General features: G+C 39.4%; 1 protein-coding gene across 1 annotated transcript; it reads left to right on the top strand.

The window, feature by feature from the left end:
• The first annotated feature begins 2,173 nt into the window (after positions 1-2,173).
• On the top strand, positions 2,174-21,336 carry USP8 (ubiquitin specific peptidase 8). Its single transcript, XM_053465135.1, has 20 exons — positions 2,174-2,296; positions 4,235-4,386; positions 5,054-5,198; positions 6,794-6,879; positions 7,011-7,128; positions 7,595-7,640; positions 7,833-7,986; positions 8,073-8,235; positions 10,617-10,761; positions 11,247-11,455; positions 12,654-13,086; positions 13,463-13,533; positions 14,185-14,259; positions 14,452-14,717; positions 15,219-15,431; positions 15,674-15,884; positions 19,100-19,336; positions 19,658-19,800; positions 19,908-20,037; positions 20,194-21,336. The coding sequence occupies exons 2-20, from the start codon at positions 4,283-4,285 to the stop codon at positions 20,377-20,379; spliced, it is 3,135 nt and encodes a 1,044-aa protein (XP_053321110.1). The 5' UTR covers positions 2,174-2,296; positions 4,235-4,282; the 3' UTR covers positions 20,380-21,336.
• The last annotated feature ends 319 nt before the right edge of the window (positions 21,337-21,655 follow it).

Here is a 21,655-nt window from a genome sequence, read left to right as displayed (position 1 = left end):
CCCTTGTATGCCACTGTGCCCCCTGATAATCCCTAAACTCCCCAAATATGCCTTATACCCCCTATATGCCACTCACCCCCCCCCAACTTACCCCCGTGCTCCATACTCCTTGGTGTCTAGCAGGGGCAGCCGGTGAAGGACTGCGCGATGCACGTAGATAAACCTCTGCTGCTGTCAGGCACTTTCGCTGAAGCATCTATGAATGAGCACCGGAAGGTCATGTGATGCCGGTGCTCCATCATAGAAGCCCCAGTGGAAGTGCTGGTAGCAGCGGAAGTTGTCTGCGCGCATCGCAAACACCTCCACTGCCTGCCGGAGAGGAGGATACAGGCTGCAGGGGAGCCACCTTTCTGGCAGCCGGAGAACGGTGTGCAATGCGCGCAGACAACCTCCGACCTCTGGTACTTCCGCCGGAGCTTCTATGGTGGAGCACCGGAAGTCACATCACGTTGGTGCTCCATTATAGAAGCCCCGGCGGAAGTGGAGGACAGTAGCGGAGGATTTCTGTGCGCATCGCACAGACGGCTGCCGGCTGTCAGAGAGAAGGATCTGGGTCCCCTAAAGCGCAGCAGGGGATCTGGATCTTAGTATTATTATCCGACCTCTATTTGAGGTCGGATTATACAATGAATGGTATTTTTAATTTGCTCTGAAAAAACACTCATCTTATATTCAATAAAGTCGATTCAACTAATCGATAATGAAATTCGTAATGAAATTTTCATTATCAATTATTATCGATTAGTTGTTGCAGCCTTAGTTATGTTCTATACTAATTATGTTCTGTCTACCCTTTGTACAGCGCTCTGGAATCTGATGGTGCTATATAAACAATAAATAATAATAATAATGATGTCAGTTGGAGACCCCACTGATGTTGCAGGCAGTCTTGCCGGCATCGTGGGACACACGCTATTTTTAACGATGATATGGGCAGCAACGCTTCACCTGGAGTTGAAGAGTTCCCAGGTATGCTAGTGCTCCATCTCTTAAAAATGCAGAGCACATTTTACTACATCCTATGCAGGTCATATCTCTGTACAGACTTTCATAGAGTAAATGGCCTGTTGGGGAGCTCAGAAATGTACCTTGTAACAAGCCTATTAAGTAGTGGTACACCAGGGAACTGATCTTCCAAGGGGGAAATTTGCCCCTAGTATTGCAGCAGGGGCCCTATAATACATGGCTGTTCCTGGGGCCTTGTTAAAGTCACAAGGTAGGAAGACATTGAGAAAGAGTGTGAGAGAGTGAATTTATTAATCATGCTATAACAATGGATGTGGGTGTGGTTTTGTTGAGCGTGGTGCAAAACCACACCCACTTCATCATTGATCCCAAGCAGAACAATGTCTTGGGACAGCCTTTGGCTGAATGGTTCTTATCTCCCGTCTAATTCGATGTTTCCTTTATTTGAACTACTTTAAATTAATCTACAGAAGAAAAGTAGACCTGGCACTTTAAGGCCAGTAGCCATTTAACGATGTACATACGTCCGGCAGCCGCAGAATGAAGCACTCGATCTGCCACCAGAGAGGAGCGGGTACCATCAGCCACGGGCCCAACTGCATACCTGGGAACTCTCTGGGTTGGACCCAGAGAACTCGGGGAGAAGCACCCGAATCCTCCAGTCCCACTCCCTTGTCATTTTCCCTTTAAATGGGGTGTTTCCCACAGTGTCAGCCCCTGACATCAGCAGGGAGCCCTGGCTGTGTCCCGCAAGGGTAGCCGGAGCCCAGAAGTTCCCAGGTATGCCCATCTGGCACGTATCTGGTTCACCAGATGGCTAGTCCAGGCCTGATCACAACAGTCACTGTTGCCAAGCTGTTTTTTAATATATACATATATTCAAACATTGTTTATTTCATTTTTTTAATATAATTCTCCATTATTCATGAAGGCGTCAGCAGTATGGCCCAAAATAGTTACCCAAATAGTTTGCTCACATCCAGTTCAGAATATCTGCAGACGGCGGGTTCATAAATTTTATGACGTAACTAAAGTTTATTATTTTCGTTACAAAATATCTCTCAAGCATACAGTCTCACTAAAGCCCTAAAGTACCAGGTGCGGATCACTGAGTGAACCAGTAAGACCCGGGGGACTAAACCGCAAAGCAACCGACTCCGTACAGCATGTTCCACGACACCTTCTTCCGGGTTATTGTGGCCGTGACATCATCACGCTGCGCACTGAGGGAAGGACGCTGCCCCACGAAAACAATCCGTGTCCATCTTGGTCAGTCATACCGTGAGAGGCAGCTGTTTGCGTCAGTGCAGGAGAGGAAGGAATGAACCGGGTGAGTTAGGGCCACGGCGCTGATTACGTGAGCTCGCCTGCCTAGCGGCCGACCGTTAATTAACGGAGCGGTTCCGAGGGCGGTCAGTGACATCACTGCGGAGAGTGCTGTGCCTGTCATGTGACTCCCCAAGGTCTGGCTGCAGTCAGTAATCTGTCACGGGCGAGATGCTCGTATCTCGGCTTTACGTTATAGGAATGGCTGCTCGCTCGTGATACGGATCTTGTCCGGGGGCCAGCGTGCGGGGAACTTTATTATTTCCGCAGAACTGGTTTGTGTTAGTATTCCCAGCGTGTCAGATTCTTTCGAATACTTAAGCTGAGCTACAGTTAGTCGAGCTGCAGGTGTGCTACAGCCTACTATTATTATTATATAGCGCCATCATATTCCGCAGCGCTGTACAATGGGTAACCAGGACATAACGTAACACAGAGACAAACGTGAGGTTGCTGAAACAAGCTAACAATCTAGATGGCATGATATAAGAATAGCGTAAAGATGAGGCAGGTGAAAGCGGACTTCACTCGTGTTCCTGTGATAAAATCAGCGCTTCGCTCACCAGGGATCTGCTTTTTGATATCATGCAGGCAGCAGCATGGGGTATATTCCTCTGATCCCGTATATAAAACTCCAGTGTGTACCTCCAAAATAAACCTGTATAAACTGGGGAATATAATAAAAAAAAAATATATATATGTATATATATATGTATATATATATATATATAAAGTCCAAAAATAATTACCGGCACTCCAGGGACTTTGCAAATGACCACACAAACAACTTCGGTTTTTAAGACTTAAAAACCGAAGTTGTTTGTGTGGTCATTTGCAAAGTCCCTGGAGTGCCGGTAATTATTTTTGGACTTTATATTATTTACTGCTGCAGTTATTTGGCACCGGGCAGAAATTTGGCATTTGGAGTGCAATTGTTAATTTTGGACTTTATATATATATATATATATATATATATATATATATATATATATATATATATATATATACACACACACACTACCGTTCAAAAGTTGGGGGTTACTTAGCCGTTTTCATGGAAATTTTTCTGGTTGTAACAATTACAAAAAAAAAAAAGGTTTTCTAATAATCAATTAGCTTTTTAAACTTGGATTAGTGAGCACAACGTGCCATTGAAACACAGGAGTGATGGGAGTGATAAATGGCCTCATTACACCTATGAAGACATTCCGTTAACAATCGCTTTATACGCTGGAAGTCGGCACCTTCATGTGCATCTTGGTAGAAAACCATGATGATAAGAAGTAAAGACCTTAATTTTTCTACTGAATCTGTTATTCTCTTATTTAGTGCGGGGATGAGAAGACCCAAAAGAGGTATTAGGGAGAGGCGGCTCTGCTAGGGAAAAACCGTTACTGAATTTATATTTAGGTGGTAAGGCTTTCTCGTGATGGGGAGCCACGCATCAAGTTACTAGAAGGAAGTGGGTATAAAGATGACATTTTGTATTATTATTATAAAGCTGAGATTCTATGGTAACTTATGGTTTTGTGCCCATGTTTAAAAGAAGATTTCTTGTAATGCAGGTGTTCTAGGAACCTGTAATGGTGCATCAGAGATAAAGTAAATCTATTTATAAATACCAGGCAGGATACTGCAGTGCTGCGTTCGCGAACAGCATGGGGTTTGGCACTTCATGGCTTATAACGTAACGGTGATCAATAAGCATGAACCGATGCCAATGAAATGATGGTGAGTCGGGATACTAAGAAATACCTTGACATGGGAATGGAAACAAGTCTACCTACGGTATAAAAAAAAATCCGCTCTATTACATAGTCCAATCCTCTGTGTCAATACCGTGTGACTTTAGTTTCCATGAGCCGTGGCTTGCCAGTTGCGATAGACTTTTTCTTCGAAGCACATGCATCTTTTAAAGGAATACTCTACTGTTTCAAAACAGAAGCAAATTCGAGGCGTCCTGCTGTGAGGACAAAGAATCTGATCCAGCATGCCGACTGTATCTGCGCTGCCCAAAGAGCTGTACCTTTCCACCTCGCTATCTGATCTCAAGAAGAAGGCAGAAGTTAAACCGGAAAAAACAAGCACAAAAAGGTATGTGTTCTGCTTTTATTTTCCATCACGTTTTTGAGAATACAGGTTAAGGGCTCTCGATATTCGGGTTGCTCTTGGGTTTTGTATGTGTTTGCCTAGGTTGTTTTGAGGACTCTCTAGACAAGTTCTGTTACGAAACTGAAATGAAGCACCGTCCTTTTTTTATTTGGTAGTATCATGTTTACATTTTGTGCGTTTCCGTGTATATTTTTATGCGAATGTTTTCACCTCACCTCAACTCAACCTGACACAATTAGAGTTGGATAAATCGAGCTAGCTAGCTGGATGTGTGGAGGACCATGCAATTAAGGCTTGCTTTGTGTATTCTGTAATCCTGCTCTGAAGGCTAGCCAAGTCCGCTCGCTCACCTCTATGAAGTTCAGCATACTGATGTTATACCCTCTGGAGGACGTGGGAGTACAGTAGTAGTGTTTCCAGGGCATCCTCAGCCATCATATGAAATATAAATATTTATTCTCAAACAAGAGCAGTCTCATTCATATTTTTTGCTTTATTAGCAATATTCTGTTCAAGTGTTGTGATAAACCTTACCTCCTCTTTGCTTCCTATGATTGCTTTAAGTCTTTGATATTCAGGTTTTGTCCAGATTGCTAATAGTTTTGTAAAATATATGAAATGTTAATATTTTCTCATTTTGTTTCTCAAGCTATGTTACTAGTGCTAGCAAGATCTTTCAAAAAGCTGAAGAATGCAGACTGGATGGAGATGAGGAAAAGGCGTATGTCTTCTACATGAAATTTTTGTTTGTCTTCGAACTCATTAAAAAAAGGGCAGATTTCAAGCAAAATCAGGTAAAGCATTTTTTTTTATAATCTGTATGTGTTTTATATGTGTAATAATTATGACATGAAAAAGTAAGTGAATCCTTTTGGCATTACCTGGTTTTCTACGTTCATTGTTCATAAAATGTGACGTGATCTACATCTGGTAAGTACAAACAAACACAATGTGCTTAAGCTAATAACACACAATGATAATTTTTCATGACATCAAGCATTTTCAGTGCTGGTGAAAAAAGTGAATCCTTGGATTTTAATAACAGGTCAAAACTCCTTTGGCAACAATAACCTCAAACAAATGCTTTCAGTAGCCGCGGATCAGACCTGCACAACTTTCAGGAGAAATTTTAGACCATTCATTACAGGTCTGCTTAAGCTCAGCCATATTCTTAGGGTGTCTGGTGTGAGCGTCTCTCTTGAGGTCATTCCACAGCATCTCTAATGGGTTATGGTCTCGTCTCTGACTGGGCCGCTCCAAAAGGTGGATTTACTTGTTGATGTTTAAGGTCATTGTCCTGCTGCATTACACAACTTCTACTTTGCTTCAGCTGGTGGACAGCCATCCTTACATTATCCTGTATGATACCTTGATAAACTTGGGAATTATGCCCTTGATGATTGAAACTGTCCAGGCCCTGAGGCAACAAAGCAGCTGTAAATAATGATTCTCTCTCCACCATACTTCACCGTTGGGATAATGCTTTCATATGGATATGCGAGGCATGGTTCACGTCAACAGATGTTTTGTGAGTGTTTTTTAAGTCAAAGTAGCACTAAAACACACCTCCAGTCCTGTTTCATTGATTGGACTCCAGGTTTGGTAGCTCCTGACTCCAATTAGCTTTTGTTGAAGCGATTAGCCTAGAAGTTCAAATACTTTTTTCCAACCCACACTGTGAATGTTTGAATGATGTATTCTATGTAGACAAGAACAATACAATAATCTGTAGTTAACAGATTGTTCATTATTGTAATTTAGATGATCATATCATATTATAAAACAAATTGATACATAAATGCTGGTAATCCCAAAGGATTAACTTTCTTTTTCTTGTCATTGTATAGAAATTATAGTGTTTAGTGTTGTAGAAAACAGTGGTGTTAGTGGAGCTGCTGTTAATCATAATTAGATTTTTGTGCAGTAAATGTTACAAACTTGAATGGGTTAGTAAAGCACGTTCTTTTGTACTCGGGGATCATTGAAGCAGAAGGTATTTTCTTCACTGATACCCTTTCAGATAAATTATTGGTAAATACCTGCTCACTTAATTTTCACGTTATTAATAGTCTATGTCCTGATAAGCATCTGAAAGGGACGAAGCTAAGCTGTCTGTCTACTTTGTCAGTGGCAGTCTCATTTAAACTCTCTCTGTCTCTTACCCTGCTTATTTATTGTTTGAAAAAGCGGTTTCTTAACGTTTTTGTCGGTTCCAAAAGTTAAGGCTGCTTGAAAAGAGAGGTCCAACAAAGCAAGCCCCTGATATCACACGTAGCATAATGTTTAGCTTGTTTAATTTCTATATTGTGTAAAATGTCTGTTCCGTGTAACATTAAGTAATTGTGACATTTTATTAACTGTTCATTAGAGTTTGCTTGTTTGTTCCTAGGACTACTTTAAGTCCTTACTTGGACCATCTACTATATTAAAATCAGTTGAAGAAGCAGAAAAACTTTCTGAGAGCCTTAAAAATAGGTGTGTATATATTCATTGATAAGCAATTATTTTTTTTTTCTTAAGAACTGCTTGTATCCATCATTTTTTTTTCTTGTTTTGTTTACTGCGGATCCCTTAACTGTATTCACATTTATTTTTTCTTTCATTAGGTATGAAGAAGCTGAAGTCCGGAAAAAACTGGAGGAAAGAGAGAGATTAGAAGAGCAAAAGAAACTGGAGGGCAGTCTGCTTCCCAAGGAAATACCTGATATTGTTTCTAATCAGATGGTACGGTATCTTCTCATTTCTGATCACGTTTAGCATACAAATCAAGTTTATTTTGGTAGCTGTTATTATTTTAATGTTCTATTAAGCTCGCTGTAAGACGCTTGTCCTGACATCACAACAAAATGGTTACATGTCAAGCGACTTGAATTTAGACCTTTGCTAGACATCTGGCAGGCACAAACTGTAATAACACTGCTTGGCATATGCCAAAGAACCGTAGAATTTACCAGCAGATAAAGCCCATCTAGTCTTCCCGTTTTTCCTGATGTAGAGACTCAGCCCTTAATGAGTCCATGATCCTGTCTTTGATTCTGGATAGCTTTATGCCTGAACCGTGCATATTTACATGTAGCAGATAATCAGTTGTTATAGCCTCGCTTTAGACGAGGAAACTCATGGTATTGAACTAATGTAAACTATAGAAACTGCTGTAAAATTGTTGATGCACTTTATTCATGTTGTGTAGGCGAATGGTGCAAAAAAAGAACTTCTGAAGAAAGAGTCTTCTAATGGTAAGTGTTTTTTTTTTTGCATGTATAGATATATACATCCATACCCACATAGCATATGCTTTACACCGCAATAAAAAATGAAGCAATTTCACCACTTATGCTTATTTGTTTTAATAATCATTGACTGCAATAAAGGTATTATTATATGATAATTATATCTTGTATAATTGCTGCTTATCCTGATTTCGTCAGTGCCTCCTGGAGCAATAGCTCCTGAAAACCTCTTTCCAATGATGAATGATTCCAACATCAGCATTCTTATAATGGACGCTCGATGTGCGAAGGATTTTGAAGAGTCTCACATTAGAAGTTCCATAAGCGTGCCACAGGAGGCTATTTGTCCTGGGTAAGAACTCAGTACAGTTGGAGTATAAAGCCTAGGGAGATGTAAGCGTTGTATTTAATTTGTATTAACGTTTCACTTCTTTGTAGGTACACTACCAGCAAAATTGAAACAAATCTCCCCGATGCATCGAAAGCCGAGTGGGATAGAAGAGGTCATGTCGATTACATTGTATTACTTGACTGGTTCAGCTCCGTGAATGATTTAAGACTTGGAACTACCCTTCAAAGTCTGAAAGATGCACTTTTCAAGGTGAAAATTAAGAGTGTTAAATTCCCGTTTTCATTTGCAGTATGTAGGATAATACCTTTTTATAATGCAGGATGTTCAATGGAAAGTTGGGTTATGAACGTTTGCTGCTCATCTGTGCTTATAGGTAGGGCTGCAACTAACGATTATTTTAATAATCGATTAGTTGGCCGATTATTTTTTCGATTAATCGATTAATCGGATAAAAAAAAACAATATGCAAATTTTTCTTTTATTTAAAATAATTTAATGAACTGGATGTTAAAAAACAACTTAAAATTTACATTAACATTCTTATTTTGTTATGATGTAATAAAAAACAATATTTTCAAAGTACAAGAACCCAAACACAATATTTATGAAACAAAATAACCCCAAACATTCTGAAAAGAGGTGGACTATTACTGTTCAAGAAACTTTGCCCCAGCCCTGGCACTTTGCACCCAGCACTTTGCCCCAGAACTTTGCACCCAGCACTTTGCCCCAGCCCTGGCACTTTGCACCCAGCAAGCACTTTGCACCCAGCACTCAGCACTTTGCACCCAGCCCTGGCACTTTGCACCCAGCACTTTGTACCCAGCACTCAGCACTTTGCACCCAGCACTTTGCCCCAGCCCTGGCACTTTGCACCCAGCACTTTGCCCCAGCCCTGGCACTTTGCACCCAGCAAGCACTTTGCACCCAGCACTCAGCACTTTGCACCAGTACTTTGCACTTTGCAGCCAGCCCTGGCACTTTGCAGCCAGCCCTGGCACTTTGTACCCAGCACTGGCACTTTGCACCCAGCACTTTGCACTGTGCCCCTGCACCCAGTCTCCAACTCTGCCCTGCACCCAGCCCTGCCCCCACATTCTGCCCTGCCCCCACACTTACACTCTGCCCTGCACCCACTCTGCCCTGCACCCACACTCACACCCTGCCCTGCATCCCCACCCCCACTCTGCCCTGCACCCAGTCTCCCACTCTGCCCTGCACCCACACTCACACCCTGCATCCCCACCCCCACTCTGCCCTGCACCCAGTCTCCTGCCCTGCACCCCCCACCCCCACTCTTCCCTGCACCCCCCACCCCCACTCTGCCCTGCACCCACACTCACACCCTGCATCCCCTGAAACCCCACCCCCACCCCACCGTGGACCCCCACCCCCGCGAATCGCTCTGTGCGAATGGAGCCACTCGCACAGAGCGAACCGCTCTGTGCGAATGGAGCCACTCGCACAGAGCGAACCGCTCTGTGCGAATGGAGCCACTCGCACAGAGCGAACCGCTCTGTGCGAGTGGAGCCACTCGCACAGAGCGAACCGCTCTGTGCGAGTGGCTCCATTCGCACAGAGCGATTCGCTCTGTGCGAGTGGCTCTGTGCGATCTGTGCACATAGACATGAAGAATACTTACCTCCGGAACGCGTCACATCCGTCACGTAGCTAGAAGGCGGAGACTGCAGAGCGTGTAGCAGAAGCGGGGAACGCTCGCGGAGGTAAGTAAAAGGAGCCGAGTGCTCCAACAACGAATCGATCACTCGATTAATCGATAACGGAAATCGTCGACAACGATTTCCGTTATCGATTATTATCGATTTTATCGATTCGTTGTTTCAGCCCTACTTATAGGTAAAACAATTCCTGGAAAATAGTTTCAATAGGAGAGTAGCAACAAAGCTGTCAAATATTTAGGGAAATATACTGTCAGATGAGTTTAAAAAAAAAAAGCCACCAATTCGTGCCTTTTGAAATTCTCTACCCCAAGCACTTTGTATACTGTGTGCAAAAGCAGTAGTAATATGAGAATAAAAATAAAATGAAAAGTGATGGAAACAAGACAAGAATGAATAGACTGTAAGCTCGTTGAGCAGGGCCCTCCTCACCTGTTGTTATGTTACAAACTACTTGTTTACCCATTGTACAGCGCTACGGAATTTGATGGCGCTATATAAAACAATTAATAATAATAATAATAATAATAAGCTTTGAGTTCAAAATACTACCATTATTCCAGCTTAATAGAGCGTTCGCTCACAAGGGCTGGGTACATCCTTCTCTTCTGTACCAGTTTGTCTTGGCATGTGTTAATCTCATTTTATTGTCACTTTTCATGTTATTGGTACATTTTTACTCTACCCTATTGGGGCAGAACAATGGAATTTGCTGGTGCTGTATGAAAAAAAACTTCTCCATATTGTCTAATTATGCGACCATTTTTATTTTATTCTTGCACAGGGTGAAATATTAGATATTTTATGTTTATCACTGGGGACTAAATAAATCACAAAACCAAACACATTTTTATATGTACAGACATTTTACACAATCCTGTCCCCTAATGTGTTTTAGGCTGTTTATGTATTTAAGATAACTTTTCTGTTTTCTATTTATTTTGCCCCCAGTGGGACACTAAAACCATTCTGAGAAGTGAACCGTTAGTGTTGGAGGGTGGTTATGAAAACTGGCTGTTATGTTATCCTATGTACACAACCAACGGCAGAGTATCTGTACCCATGAGGAGTAAAGCTGAATCACTGCCTTTGTCGTGTAAGTTGGTTATCTTCTAGAACTACTGCTGTACAGTAGAAGTGTTTGTATTCCATAAAATCCTAATGTATGGATTTAACAATAGATCCATTAGCCTTATGTATCATTATGGCTAAGAATAAAACCCAAACCTACTTTTTAAAACAACTGATCACAGAAAAAAAGAACCTCTGGTTCTGGTATAAAGTCTTTAAAAGGACAAGATTGGTGTTATTCACGGTTTGTGCTTAGTTGATCTGCGTCACTACAGCCTTAACTCATTTCATGGCTTTGATTCTGTAAATGTTATATACATGATGTTATACTGCAGACCTGTTTGTTATTGTATATATATTGATATGTCTGGCTTATTGATTTCAAAAAGCTATTTTACAATTTTTAAATATAAATGTTTGATTTTAAATAATAATCTTTGATTGTGCCTTAATTGTATTTAATCCTAGTCAGTGTTCAGTGTTTTTTAATTTATATCTGTTTTGTTGCAGTGAATTTCAGTTACCCGACGCTAGAAGAGCCACCACCACCTCCATCTTCTATACAGGTAGAGCCCTCCCCGGTACCTGTGAAAGAAAAAAACGAGCCACCAAAAAAAGAAGTAATTGTTGAGAAACCGGAAGAACTAGTTGTTGTAACACCAAAACCTGAACCTGCCGCCGAAATACAGAAACCCAATTCTGTGAAAGTAATTCCAACTGTAAGTACTCATAGCATGTTTTGGAAAAAGACAAACAACATTCCCCTGCTGTCTGATCGCTCCATGAGTTCAACAGTGCGGCGTTAACCCCTTCGATCGTGGCATTTTAGGGGTTAATACCTGTTTTGTACAGGGCTCTGCTGGTCTGCCTGGAAGCCAGGCAGACCAGCAACAGTAAATGTTTTCTTTTTTTGTTAGACTACACTTGGAAGGTGCTGTGTGGAATCAACTGCATGGGACAGGCCAATATGCCCCTAACTAGATTCCCTGAGCTGTCTAGTTTTAGGGGGTTAAAATGAAATATGGGACATCTACGTGTCCCAGCAAACTGATTTGAACCGTTTGGAAAAAATGCATATGGGGTATTCCTGTACTGGGGGGGGGTTTGTATGTTTCTGAATACTAATCTAGTTGTTTTAGTAATTGTACGTACCCAGGGAAAAACATTTACTAAATACTGTGTTTGGATAGAATGGGTTTGTTAAAAATGAAAAAATGTTTTATAGCAATGTTTAGGACAGACTGGCACTACAATGGTTAAATAAAAAGTGTTAAAATGCCCCTAGTAAAACACTTTGGGATGTCAACTTTCAAAAAAATATATACTTTTTTATCAGTTTTTCTTTTTCTGGCTGCTATTGGGGAGCAACTCCCAGGATGCTGCATTTAGAAAAATCTTGTTCAGAAACGGCGATGCGCGTCATTCATATTTAACTCTGTAAGTGCCAAAATAAATGAAAATACCAGGCATATGAGGTATTTCCAAATACAGGACAAATACCTAAATACACTTTTGGAGGATTTCATGGGTGAAATGGAAAATGTTTTGGTTTTTTTTTCTTCTAATTTTCCCCACTTTTTTTTTTTCTTCTAATTTTCCCCACTTTTTTTTTTTAATATATTTCTCATATTTAAATGATGGTTTATATAAATAGTTATTTCAAAAGAAAGCCCTACGTGTGCTGAAAAAACAATATATAATGTATGGGGGTGCACTAAATGATCAAAACCATGGGATCTTCACCACAGCTGAACTTTTATCAGTAAACTATTGGGGGGGGGGTCATACTTTACTTCAAACTTTCCCCTAGTTATGTGCAAAATTAACACGGTTCATCAATATACATATTGCACGCTAATCTTTGATACATCTCTGTGAAGCTGTTGACTAAGATGAATACATTTCGCCCTTGTTTAGATTGATCGCACAAAGAAGCCATCTGTAAAAGTAAGCGACAGTCCAACAAAGGTCAAAATTGAAGCCAAAGAAAACCAGCCAATACAAAACGCCAGGAATATCCCGGACCGTTCAACAAAGCCACCCCTGGACTCCAAGTCCATGAAACCGGACACCCACGTTCTCGTGGATAAAAAGAAAGACAAGCCTGAAACAAACACTACTGACAAGTCCAGTGATGATAATGCAGGTTCTAATCCGGAAGAACTGGAACCCAATAAGAGCAATGGAAGCAAAAATGGGCAGGAGGCAATTCACAAAAAGGAAGAAGTAGATGAAAAACGCCAGAATGTGATAGAAAACAAAAAGCTGCAAACAAAAAGGATAGATGTTGACAAGAAACCACCTGATGAAATGAAAGATGCACAACCAGCAAGCATTCTAAAGAGGGCAAGTATATTCGGAGTTGTATGGGTATGTATTGGGCATATGACAAGCTTAAAACAAGGACACAAATATATTTGTCCACAGAATGAGTGCCCTTGTGCAGTGATTTTTAAATCCCATTTAGAGCCTTTAAGCTGTCATTGGTCCAAAGAGCTGAGACAGACTAACTGCTCTTTATTTAATGGAACCTTTAAGTTACCTTCACAATTTAGACAGACTTATTGTAGGATGGTAATATGAACATGTTAAAACTTTAATATACCTTAGTAGTATCTGTTTCTGTTTGGTGATGCCTCTGTTGCAAAGTGTTTACTTATTATGGGCCTTGCGTGTATAATGTTTAATAAGTATACTATTGTAACGGAGCATATTTTTACAGCTAGAACCAAGTAAAAGCCACCAGGAGGACAAGACAGACACGGTAGAGAAAGAGGTCTCTGAAGACAGATCTAGGGTATGTATTGGGCACATGGCGAGCTACAATGAGAACACAAATGTTACAGGTAAAACGTAAAGAAATATGGCATGTTATTTTTTAAAGTGCGGAGAGGGCTTTTGTGAGTTCACTTATCAACTCCGTCCCTGATAAAGCCCCTTTGACCATATACCACCTTTATGGGTTGAACAAGAGCTTTTAGATTCTGCAAGGTTGGCTCTTGTGCTTGAGTTACCAAATCTTTATTTGAGATGACCTGACTTGTTTTAGCATCTGGGAACGCAACATGACAATATATTAACACCGAAACCAAAGGGCTGCATTTAATTAATTTTGTGAAGTCTTTTCTACTATAGCATCTTGTGGCCATAAAGGTCATAAAATGTTAACAAAAGGTCCGATAAATTGCCGCCAGTGTACTCTCATTACTGTTAATAATACCCTGGTAGTGTTGGTAGTAGTGATCGTTGGTGCCAACGATACAGAGCTATTGTGCTTGTTACTTTTCCCCACGAAGGACCACTGGGTTAGTTATATCTGTCTTGTATATTATGACATGACTGTCTTCCTCACTTCAGTCTTCCCTGAAAGCTGGCGTGCTTTTAGTCGAAGCTTTCACATGTTTTGTTGAATTAATACGTTTTTTTTGCTGTTGTTTTTTCACCCTAGAGAGATCCTTTGGTGCGCGCTCGAAGCGAAGAGATGGGTATGACTGTACCAGGAATGCCAGCAGGCTGGGTTAAGGTAATAATACATGTGAATTGGTGTCTCTTCGTACACTGAGCAATCTAATATAGTCCCCGTCTTTAAAAAAAATATATATATTTAGACAGACATTTCTGTCCAGATGCTACAAATAGAGCCAACACAGTTTTACAATCCGCAGTGTTTCTTTCCTGACAAGCCTTCTGACAAATACTCGTTTTTCCTCCTCAGTTCCTTGAGCCAATAACTGGCACTTATCGGTATTATCATTCTCCAACACATACGGTTCACATGTATCCTCCCGAAATGGCTCCTGCGTCCATCCCATCATCCACTCCTTCAGCTGCTCCAGTTCAAAGAGTCAAGCCTCAGGCTCACCTTGACACGGAACGGGAGCAGACCAAGTTGAAGCGCTCTTACTCCTCACCGGATTTATCCCAAGCACTTAAGGAGGAAGAGAAAAAGAAGCCAATGCCGGTAGTCAATCGAGAAAATAAGTAAGGATGCCTACTTAATTCCTATTTTATATTTAATTAGATCTCCTTGAAAGTTATCTCTCTCTCTTCATGATACCAAAGCATTACGCTCCCTAATGATAATAGGCTAAAATCCAATGAAATTAAAATCTTTTATATTACTGCAATGTTTTTGTCGACTTAGAAGGAAAATTTGATTTCTGTAAGGCCAAGTTTTTAATTCAGTAAAACCAAAGAAGGGTCCTTCAATGTCACAAACGCCTATTTGAGCCTACATCATACTTTATGCTCTTAGGTCTGCAAAAATAGGTCTCATGGGACAAATGTGAAAATAACTTTTGTGTTGGGGAAAAGTCTGTCTGTTTTAAAAGTTCATCTTTTCCCAGAGAAAATTCATACTCGTCTGCCCTGTGACCTTCTACAAAACATGTTCTCTGTCATTCTAGGCACAGATTATCTTTCTCCCCCAGCTCTTTAGTTATGTTGTTCATTTAATGCTCACAATGTTTCTGCTTTTTGTAGACCGCTGACTCACACCAAGGCGGAAATCACGAAGCTTTCCGCATCCAAGATCCGCAGCCTGAATCCGGTGTTTGGAGGTTTGGGCCCAGCTCTCACTGGCCTTCGAAACCTAGGGAATACCTGCTACATGAACTCCATTTTACAGTGCCTCTGTAATACTCCACGTTTAGCCGAATACTTCAATAAGAACTACTACCAATCGGACATTAACAGGTAGTTTGGGAATTATTAAAGCTTATACTACACTTCAGTGCCATTATGCATCTTATAATAACTGTAGGCAATAAGGTTGTGTAATATATGTCTGGTTACTATGGTAACAGAGCTCCAATTTGAATGCAGAACCTTGTCCACACCTTGGTTCTCATGCCAGACTTCATTTTTGGCTAATGTTACATTGTTTAGGGAGAAATGTTAATTTTTATGTTTTTTTTTTTTGTTTTTTTTTTTTTTAGGTCAAACCTTTTGGGCCACAAGGGTGAAGTGGCTGAGGAATTTGGCATCATAATGAAAGCTTTATGGAATGGCCAGTACAAATTTATAAGCCCAAGGGACTTTAAAGTAACAATTGGGAAAATAAACGATCAATTTGCCGGATACAGTCAGCATGATTCTCAAGAGCTGCTGCTATTTCTAATGGATGGGCTGCATGAAGACCTGAACAAGGTAGGGTTTTTCATGGACCATTCAAATGTGTTCTATGGCATGCCTTATGTGTATTTAGAAAACGTACAGCTTCTTTGTATTGTACTGTGTAGCCATCTTTAACCTATATAGCTATCATTTGTTAAATAATATATCATATATCTGGTAACCGTAAGCAGTAGGCATAATACAGAAGAGGAGGAATGATGTTCCCCATCCTGCGACGTCTGCTGCAAATAAGATTTTATGGTTAAGGTTTTTGATAGTAAAAGTACAAACTATTCGGCTCTCATGTGGATCACAGCCAGTAGAATTGCTATCCCCAATCTTTGCAAACACAATTCCTTGAATAATGCATATTATTAGGTGCGCAGATTCCGTTGCATTCAGAGCCTCCTGGATTCCTTCTGTTCATCTATCTGGCTACTAGATTCGATTAGTGTTATGCTAAACCACATACGTCTCTATAAGATAAAACAGACCTTATTTATTGAGAGCAATTCGGGATCAGAGTTCACATACCCAATGGAACCAATAGCATGTATATACTTGGCACAAGAAATCGTCTTGTCGCTATTTTATTATAAATAACACTTCTTTTGGAATTTAAATATCTCTGTAAGTTAGCTTTGCATTCATGTTTGCTTACTACTTCAGGCAATTACAAAGCAATACATCCAGTTTTACTGCAATTCACACTTTAGAAGCACTGTACTCTTAGTAATGTAATTATGTTGTTGTTGATTTGTTTTTACTTTTTTTTTTATAATGCTTTTTGACGGCTTTATAGAGAGTAAGTAGCAAAACGTTTGTTTGTCTTGTGATGTATATACCATAGTGAGTGTCATTCTTCATTATCATGTATTTGTACTGCTAATGCTAATTGAAATGGAGCATTGGAGGGGGGGGTAGTTCTTCTAGTGTGTTAGCTTACTACAGAGTATCCCACTACCCACATGTATTTGAAATATTGTTATGCATAGTGTAGTTCTCATGTGTTTGCTGGTAAGTCACTACATATTTAAATATTGTTTTTTTGGGGGGGGGTTTGCTATAGACAGAGGCATTCTATCAGAGCGAAAGCTCATTGCGGATTTGTAGAATTGCCCTCTGGCTTCCATTAGGCCACATCTAAACAATGAAAATTGCCTTTCTGTTAATTTAGTTACAGCCCATGGATATAAGATGAAAGAGCACATACAGAGTATGTGGAGGAGAATCCAGACCAGTCTTAGCAGCTACTATTTTTTTAGGGGAACCATCGCATTGACAGAGAGGCCAGACCTTACCTGGATTGTTTTGGTGTCAGTTTCATTCATGCACACTAATCATGGTGAATGTGCACATGTGATTCCATACTTCATTCTGTCTTCGCTGAGTGCCCACACTGTGACTTCATTGTCATTGTTTTCCCAGTATTTCCACTATTTTTATGTTCTTTATTTTTGCTTGGTGGCTGATCACTGAAGCCAAAACTCTGAATAAAGAGCTGGAACACAGTGGAATTGCACTCACTCCTCACGTACACGGATGCCCCAACATTCAATTAATGTAAGACATTCTGTGCAAGGGCAATAAAGGTTAACCAATCCCCAAATGGTGATATATTCTTGTTGTCTGTTGGCAACCTCTGAAAACACAAATGTCCTATGGTGGCAAATCTTATGCTTCTTATCATCCCTCTGTGCGTGGCAGGAATATCCAAACCCAGCTCTACAGGAGCATAATACTTCGCTTTACTGCACCTCTGTTTAACTTGTAATTAACAAATTAATGTTGTGTATTGCCAAACATGTTTAATTTTTTGATGTTGAATTATTCCGTTTTTGCGCTCTGATGAAGTGAGGTCATTCCATTAATTGCTAGAATGATTGACTTTATGCCAGAGTTGCTAAATATACATAACCCCCACATTCTATAGGACCCAATAACCTAAGCAAGCGCTTGTCAGTCCTCTATTAAGTCGCACAAACTATTCTCTCTTGTAGCAACAAATTGCTCTTTAATCTCCCATCCTGTATGCATTTCCTGATGCTTTATCACATCACCCGCACACCAAGATTTAAGTTTTTAAACAATTTCCCATTGTGTAGGTAGACTAATAACGCCATCCTTTTTTGCGTATTGTGTTCGTTAAAGATTCTGTAGGGTGTTGCATGTGAAGTTAACCTTGAAAGGTCTTCCATAAACTTCAATTCTTCACCGGATACACACGTTCATAGAGGCCCAGCCTGCAAGTCTTCTTTTTTGACCACTTTGCACAAATGCAGTTGTGGAACCTTGGAATACGGTTGCACTGTCCAACGTTAAGAAAAGGAATGTGTTTAAAAAAGTTCTGAAGTAGTTAAGTTATATTTTGTAAGCTAAGTTGAAATACAAATAAAAAGTGCGCACAGTACAAATAATTATTTCCCTTGAAATCTTTAAATCAAGAGGAACATGTGAAAAAATAAATAAAATGCCCATAGTGCAATATTCCTTATAAATCTTCCAAGTGTGTGTATATATGTGTATGTGTGTATATATATATATTCAAAACTTGGACTCTTATGCTTTTGTGGAGCATTCACTAGTGGATAGCAGCAAATACTCTTAGGATATCTTCATAGAAAAAATTTATGTACAATCGCCAAGAGCATAAAAGATAAGAGAGAGGTGGCCAGTAAAAATATATTTAGTTAAATACTTAAACACAGTATCAGTCTGCATTTAAAAACGCAGCAATCTATGAACTTCCATAATGGCTAATCGGTCCTTCCCGCTAAGAGGACCATACTTCTGTTAATCATATGTTGCCGTGAAAATGTAATTTATCTCTTATCCTGCATCTGTGGCATTTAATATATTGGTCAGACTTCTAGACCGTTACACATGAGGATAGGAGAGCATATCAGAAATATCACTAACAAATACATGAAATATAGTGTATTAACACCTTTATATCCTACCACGATGGTGATCCAACCAGACTGTGGTTTGTGGGAATAGCAATGGTTCAGAAAATAAAATTCACGGAGGGGAGAAGATATTATATATATATGCTACCTACATCTGAATGTATATATCCATTCAAATCTATATTTTCACTACGTATACATATCCACTTTTGTGATGGCTTTATTAAACTAACTTTAGAAATTCAGAATTCCAGCATACTTACTCTTCCATCTTCTGCCCCTTTTGCTGTTTGAGTGTAATTGTTGCATCTGATCTTGTTTTCAATCATTTTCTTTCAGGCAGACAATAGGAAAAGATACAAAGAGGAATCAAACGACCATTTAAATGATTCCCAGGCAGCAGATTTAGCCTGGATGAAGCACAAACAGCTAAATGAATCAATTATAGTGGCGCTTTTCCAAGGACAGTTTAAATCGACTGTACAATGTCTAACATGCCATAGAAAGTCCAGAACGTTCGAGGCTTTCATGTACCTGTCTCTCCCGCTTCAGTCTACAAGCAAATGCTCTCTTCAAGTAATACACCCTTCCATTATGTATGTATGTATGTAGGGCATAATGTATGCTATGGAATGGTCTGAAGTTTTAGTGGTGGAATTCCGTTCACCTTTGCCATCCATTGACTCCCTGAACCTGTTGTGCGTGCATTTTTTTTCTTTTTTATAAATGTATTCATAAATAAATCTAAAACCAGTTTAGAATGTCAAAAAAATAATATAGGTATATGTATAGCCAATGTCAAACTTTTCAGAATGAAACTATAAAACCTCTCTGTTGATGTTGATATATGGGTTTAGTTGTGTATTAATTGCTTTTTTTTGTTTTTGTTTTTTTTAGGATTGCCTTAAGTCCTTTTCTAAGGAAGAAAAGCTCACAGATAATAATAGAGTTTACTGTAGTAACTGTAAGACTCAAAGAGATTCCTTGAAAAAAATAGAGATTTGGAAGCTCCCTCCTATCCTTCTGGTGCACTTAAAACGGTATTTTTTACTTACTTTTTTTACATTCATATGCTTATTCATTGCATGAAAATTGGCAAAACTGTGTTTCTGGCTTATTTGTGTTTGAATTTCTTTTTTCATGCTAGCTTTTCTTATGAAGGACGATGGAAACAGAAGCTCCAGACTTATGTGGATTTTCCATTAGAATCCCTTGATCTATCACAGTACATCATTGGCCCTAAAACTTACAAGAAGTACAACTTATTTGGAGTCTCTGTAAGTTGCACATGGTGTTTATGTCATATTAAGATATATTGGGTGGTATTATATTCCATACTAATTTGATTGTAAAACTACAGTAGTTACTCTTCCCATTGGCCTTGTCTATTCTGCAGTGGTTATATTAAAAATGTTCTATCTTTTTCTTTTTAGAATCATTACGGAGGCCTGGATGGAGGTCACTATACCGCGTACTGTAAAAACGGCTTGAAGCAACGATGGTATAAGTTCGATGACCACGAAGTGTCGGAAATATCAGTATCATCTGTGAAGTCCTCCGCTGCATATATCCTTTTTTACACCTCTTTGGACTTTCGAACATCAGAGTTTTTGTCATAAGAAAACCCAGTGCATTGGAGTATAATTCCATTGGGAGAGAATGCATTGCAAATATACAAGGCTATCGTTATGACTTGGCCACAAGGGATTGAATAAGAAAACTATATTGCCGAGTTCTTAATTAATTGAAAAAGTAGTGACATCTGCAATCAGTTCTTTTATTTAAATCACAAATACATTGACTTAAATCTCTTTAACCAGTAGATATATTTGCCTTGAACATGTCCTCTATTAAACCCTAAACGTTTAGCTTCATCAAATAGTGGCCTTTTTACGACCTTTACCATAATCTTCTCTACTGTGAATTTGAAATTGTTTGAGTAGATTTGGAATGTATTATTAAATGACGGCTCAATTGCACATCACTGCTATGTATATAACTGTATTCCTTTGCTAGATATGCTATTTATACGAAAAGTGTGTCTGTGTTCAGAATTCAACCTTAAATCCGTATGTTTAACACTCCATGTAGTCTTTTCATTTGGGTTTGCATAGGAAGTATCCTATAATAATTGAACATGTTTGTATGTGCTAGACCGCAACTTTCCTGCTCTCTAGAAAAAGGAAGCCATGCGATTAAGAGGCTTTCCTTACCAAACCCATTCCGCACAAACTGAAAACGCATGGAAGAAATTATAGGTATTTTCCCTCATATTAAATAGTGTGCTATTTTGCATATACTTACCTGAATTTCTGATACAATATAATGCTATGACATATCAGCTCAAACCTTTTTTTCTGCTTCTATTCCCTGCATCATACAATGCTGCTGGTCTTAATCTTTCGATTTTACCTTTTATATTGTGTTTTTCTTTTTGGCATCAGCTCTGCCGATTAAGTACCCCAGTGCATTTTATATAGTAGAAGCAACAAAAAAGAGCATTTCTGTTAATAATTCTCGCAAATATTTATGTACCTAATTTTCTCTAAAAAAAAAATAAATTTTATTGAACAATATTTAGTCTTGTTCTTTTTATGCCTTTGTGATCAAATGTATAATACAGCAATGCGCAGAACATACCGATTAAAAGCTGACCCATAGGGAGAATAAACATTTCACATCATGCATATATAACTCTAAACAATTTTGTTCTTACTTTCAGATGGGAAAAATAAATCAGAGTAGAGTTGTGTGAGATGTATTTGTTTAAAGATATTACAGGGAACATCATCATTAAAGGGACAGTTTAATATCCCTGACACCCTACTAATGAAGGAATGTGTTTTGCAGTGGATCGGAAGCAAAAGGCGGCTTTTTTTTAATCATTTAAAAAAA

Source organism: Spea bombifrons, chromosome 4, assembly GCF_027358695.1.
Source record: "Spea bombifrons isolate aSpeBom1 chromosome 4, aSpeBom1.2.pri, whole genome shotgun sequence".
Classification (NCBI taxonomy): domain Eukaryota; kingdom Metazoa; phylum Chordata; class Amphibia; order Anura; family Pelobatidae; genus Spea; species Spea bombifrons.
Note: the sequence above shows the minus strand (reverse complement) of the source record. Positions and strands in the feature narration are given on the sequence as shown.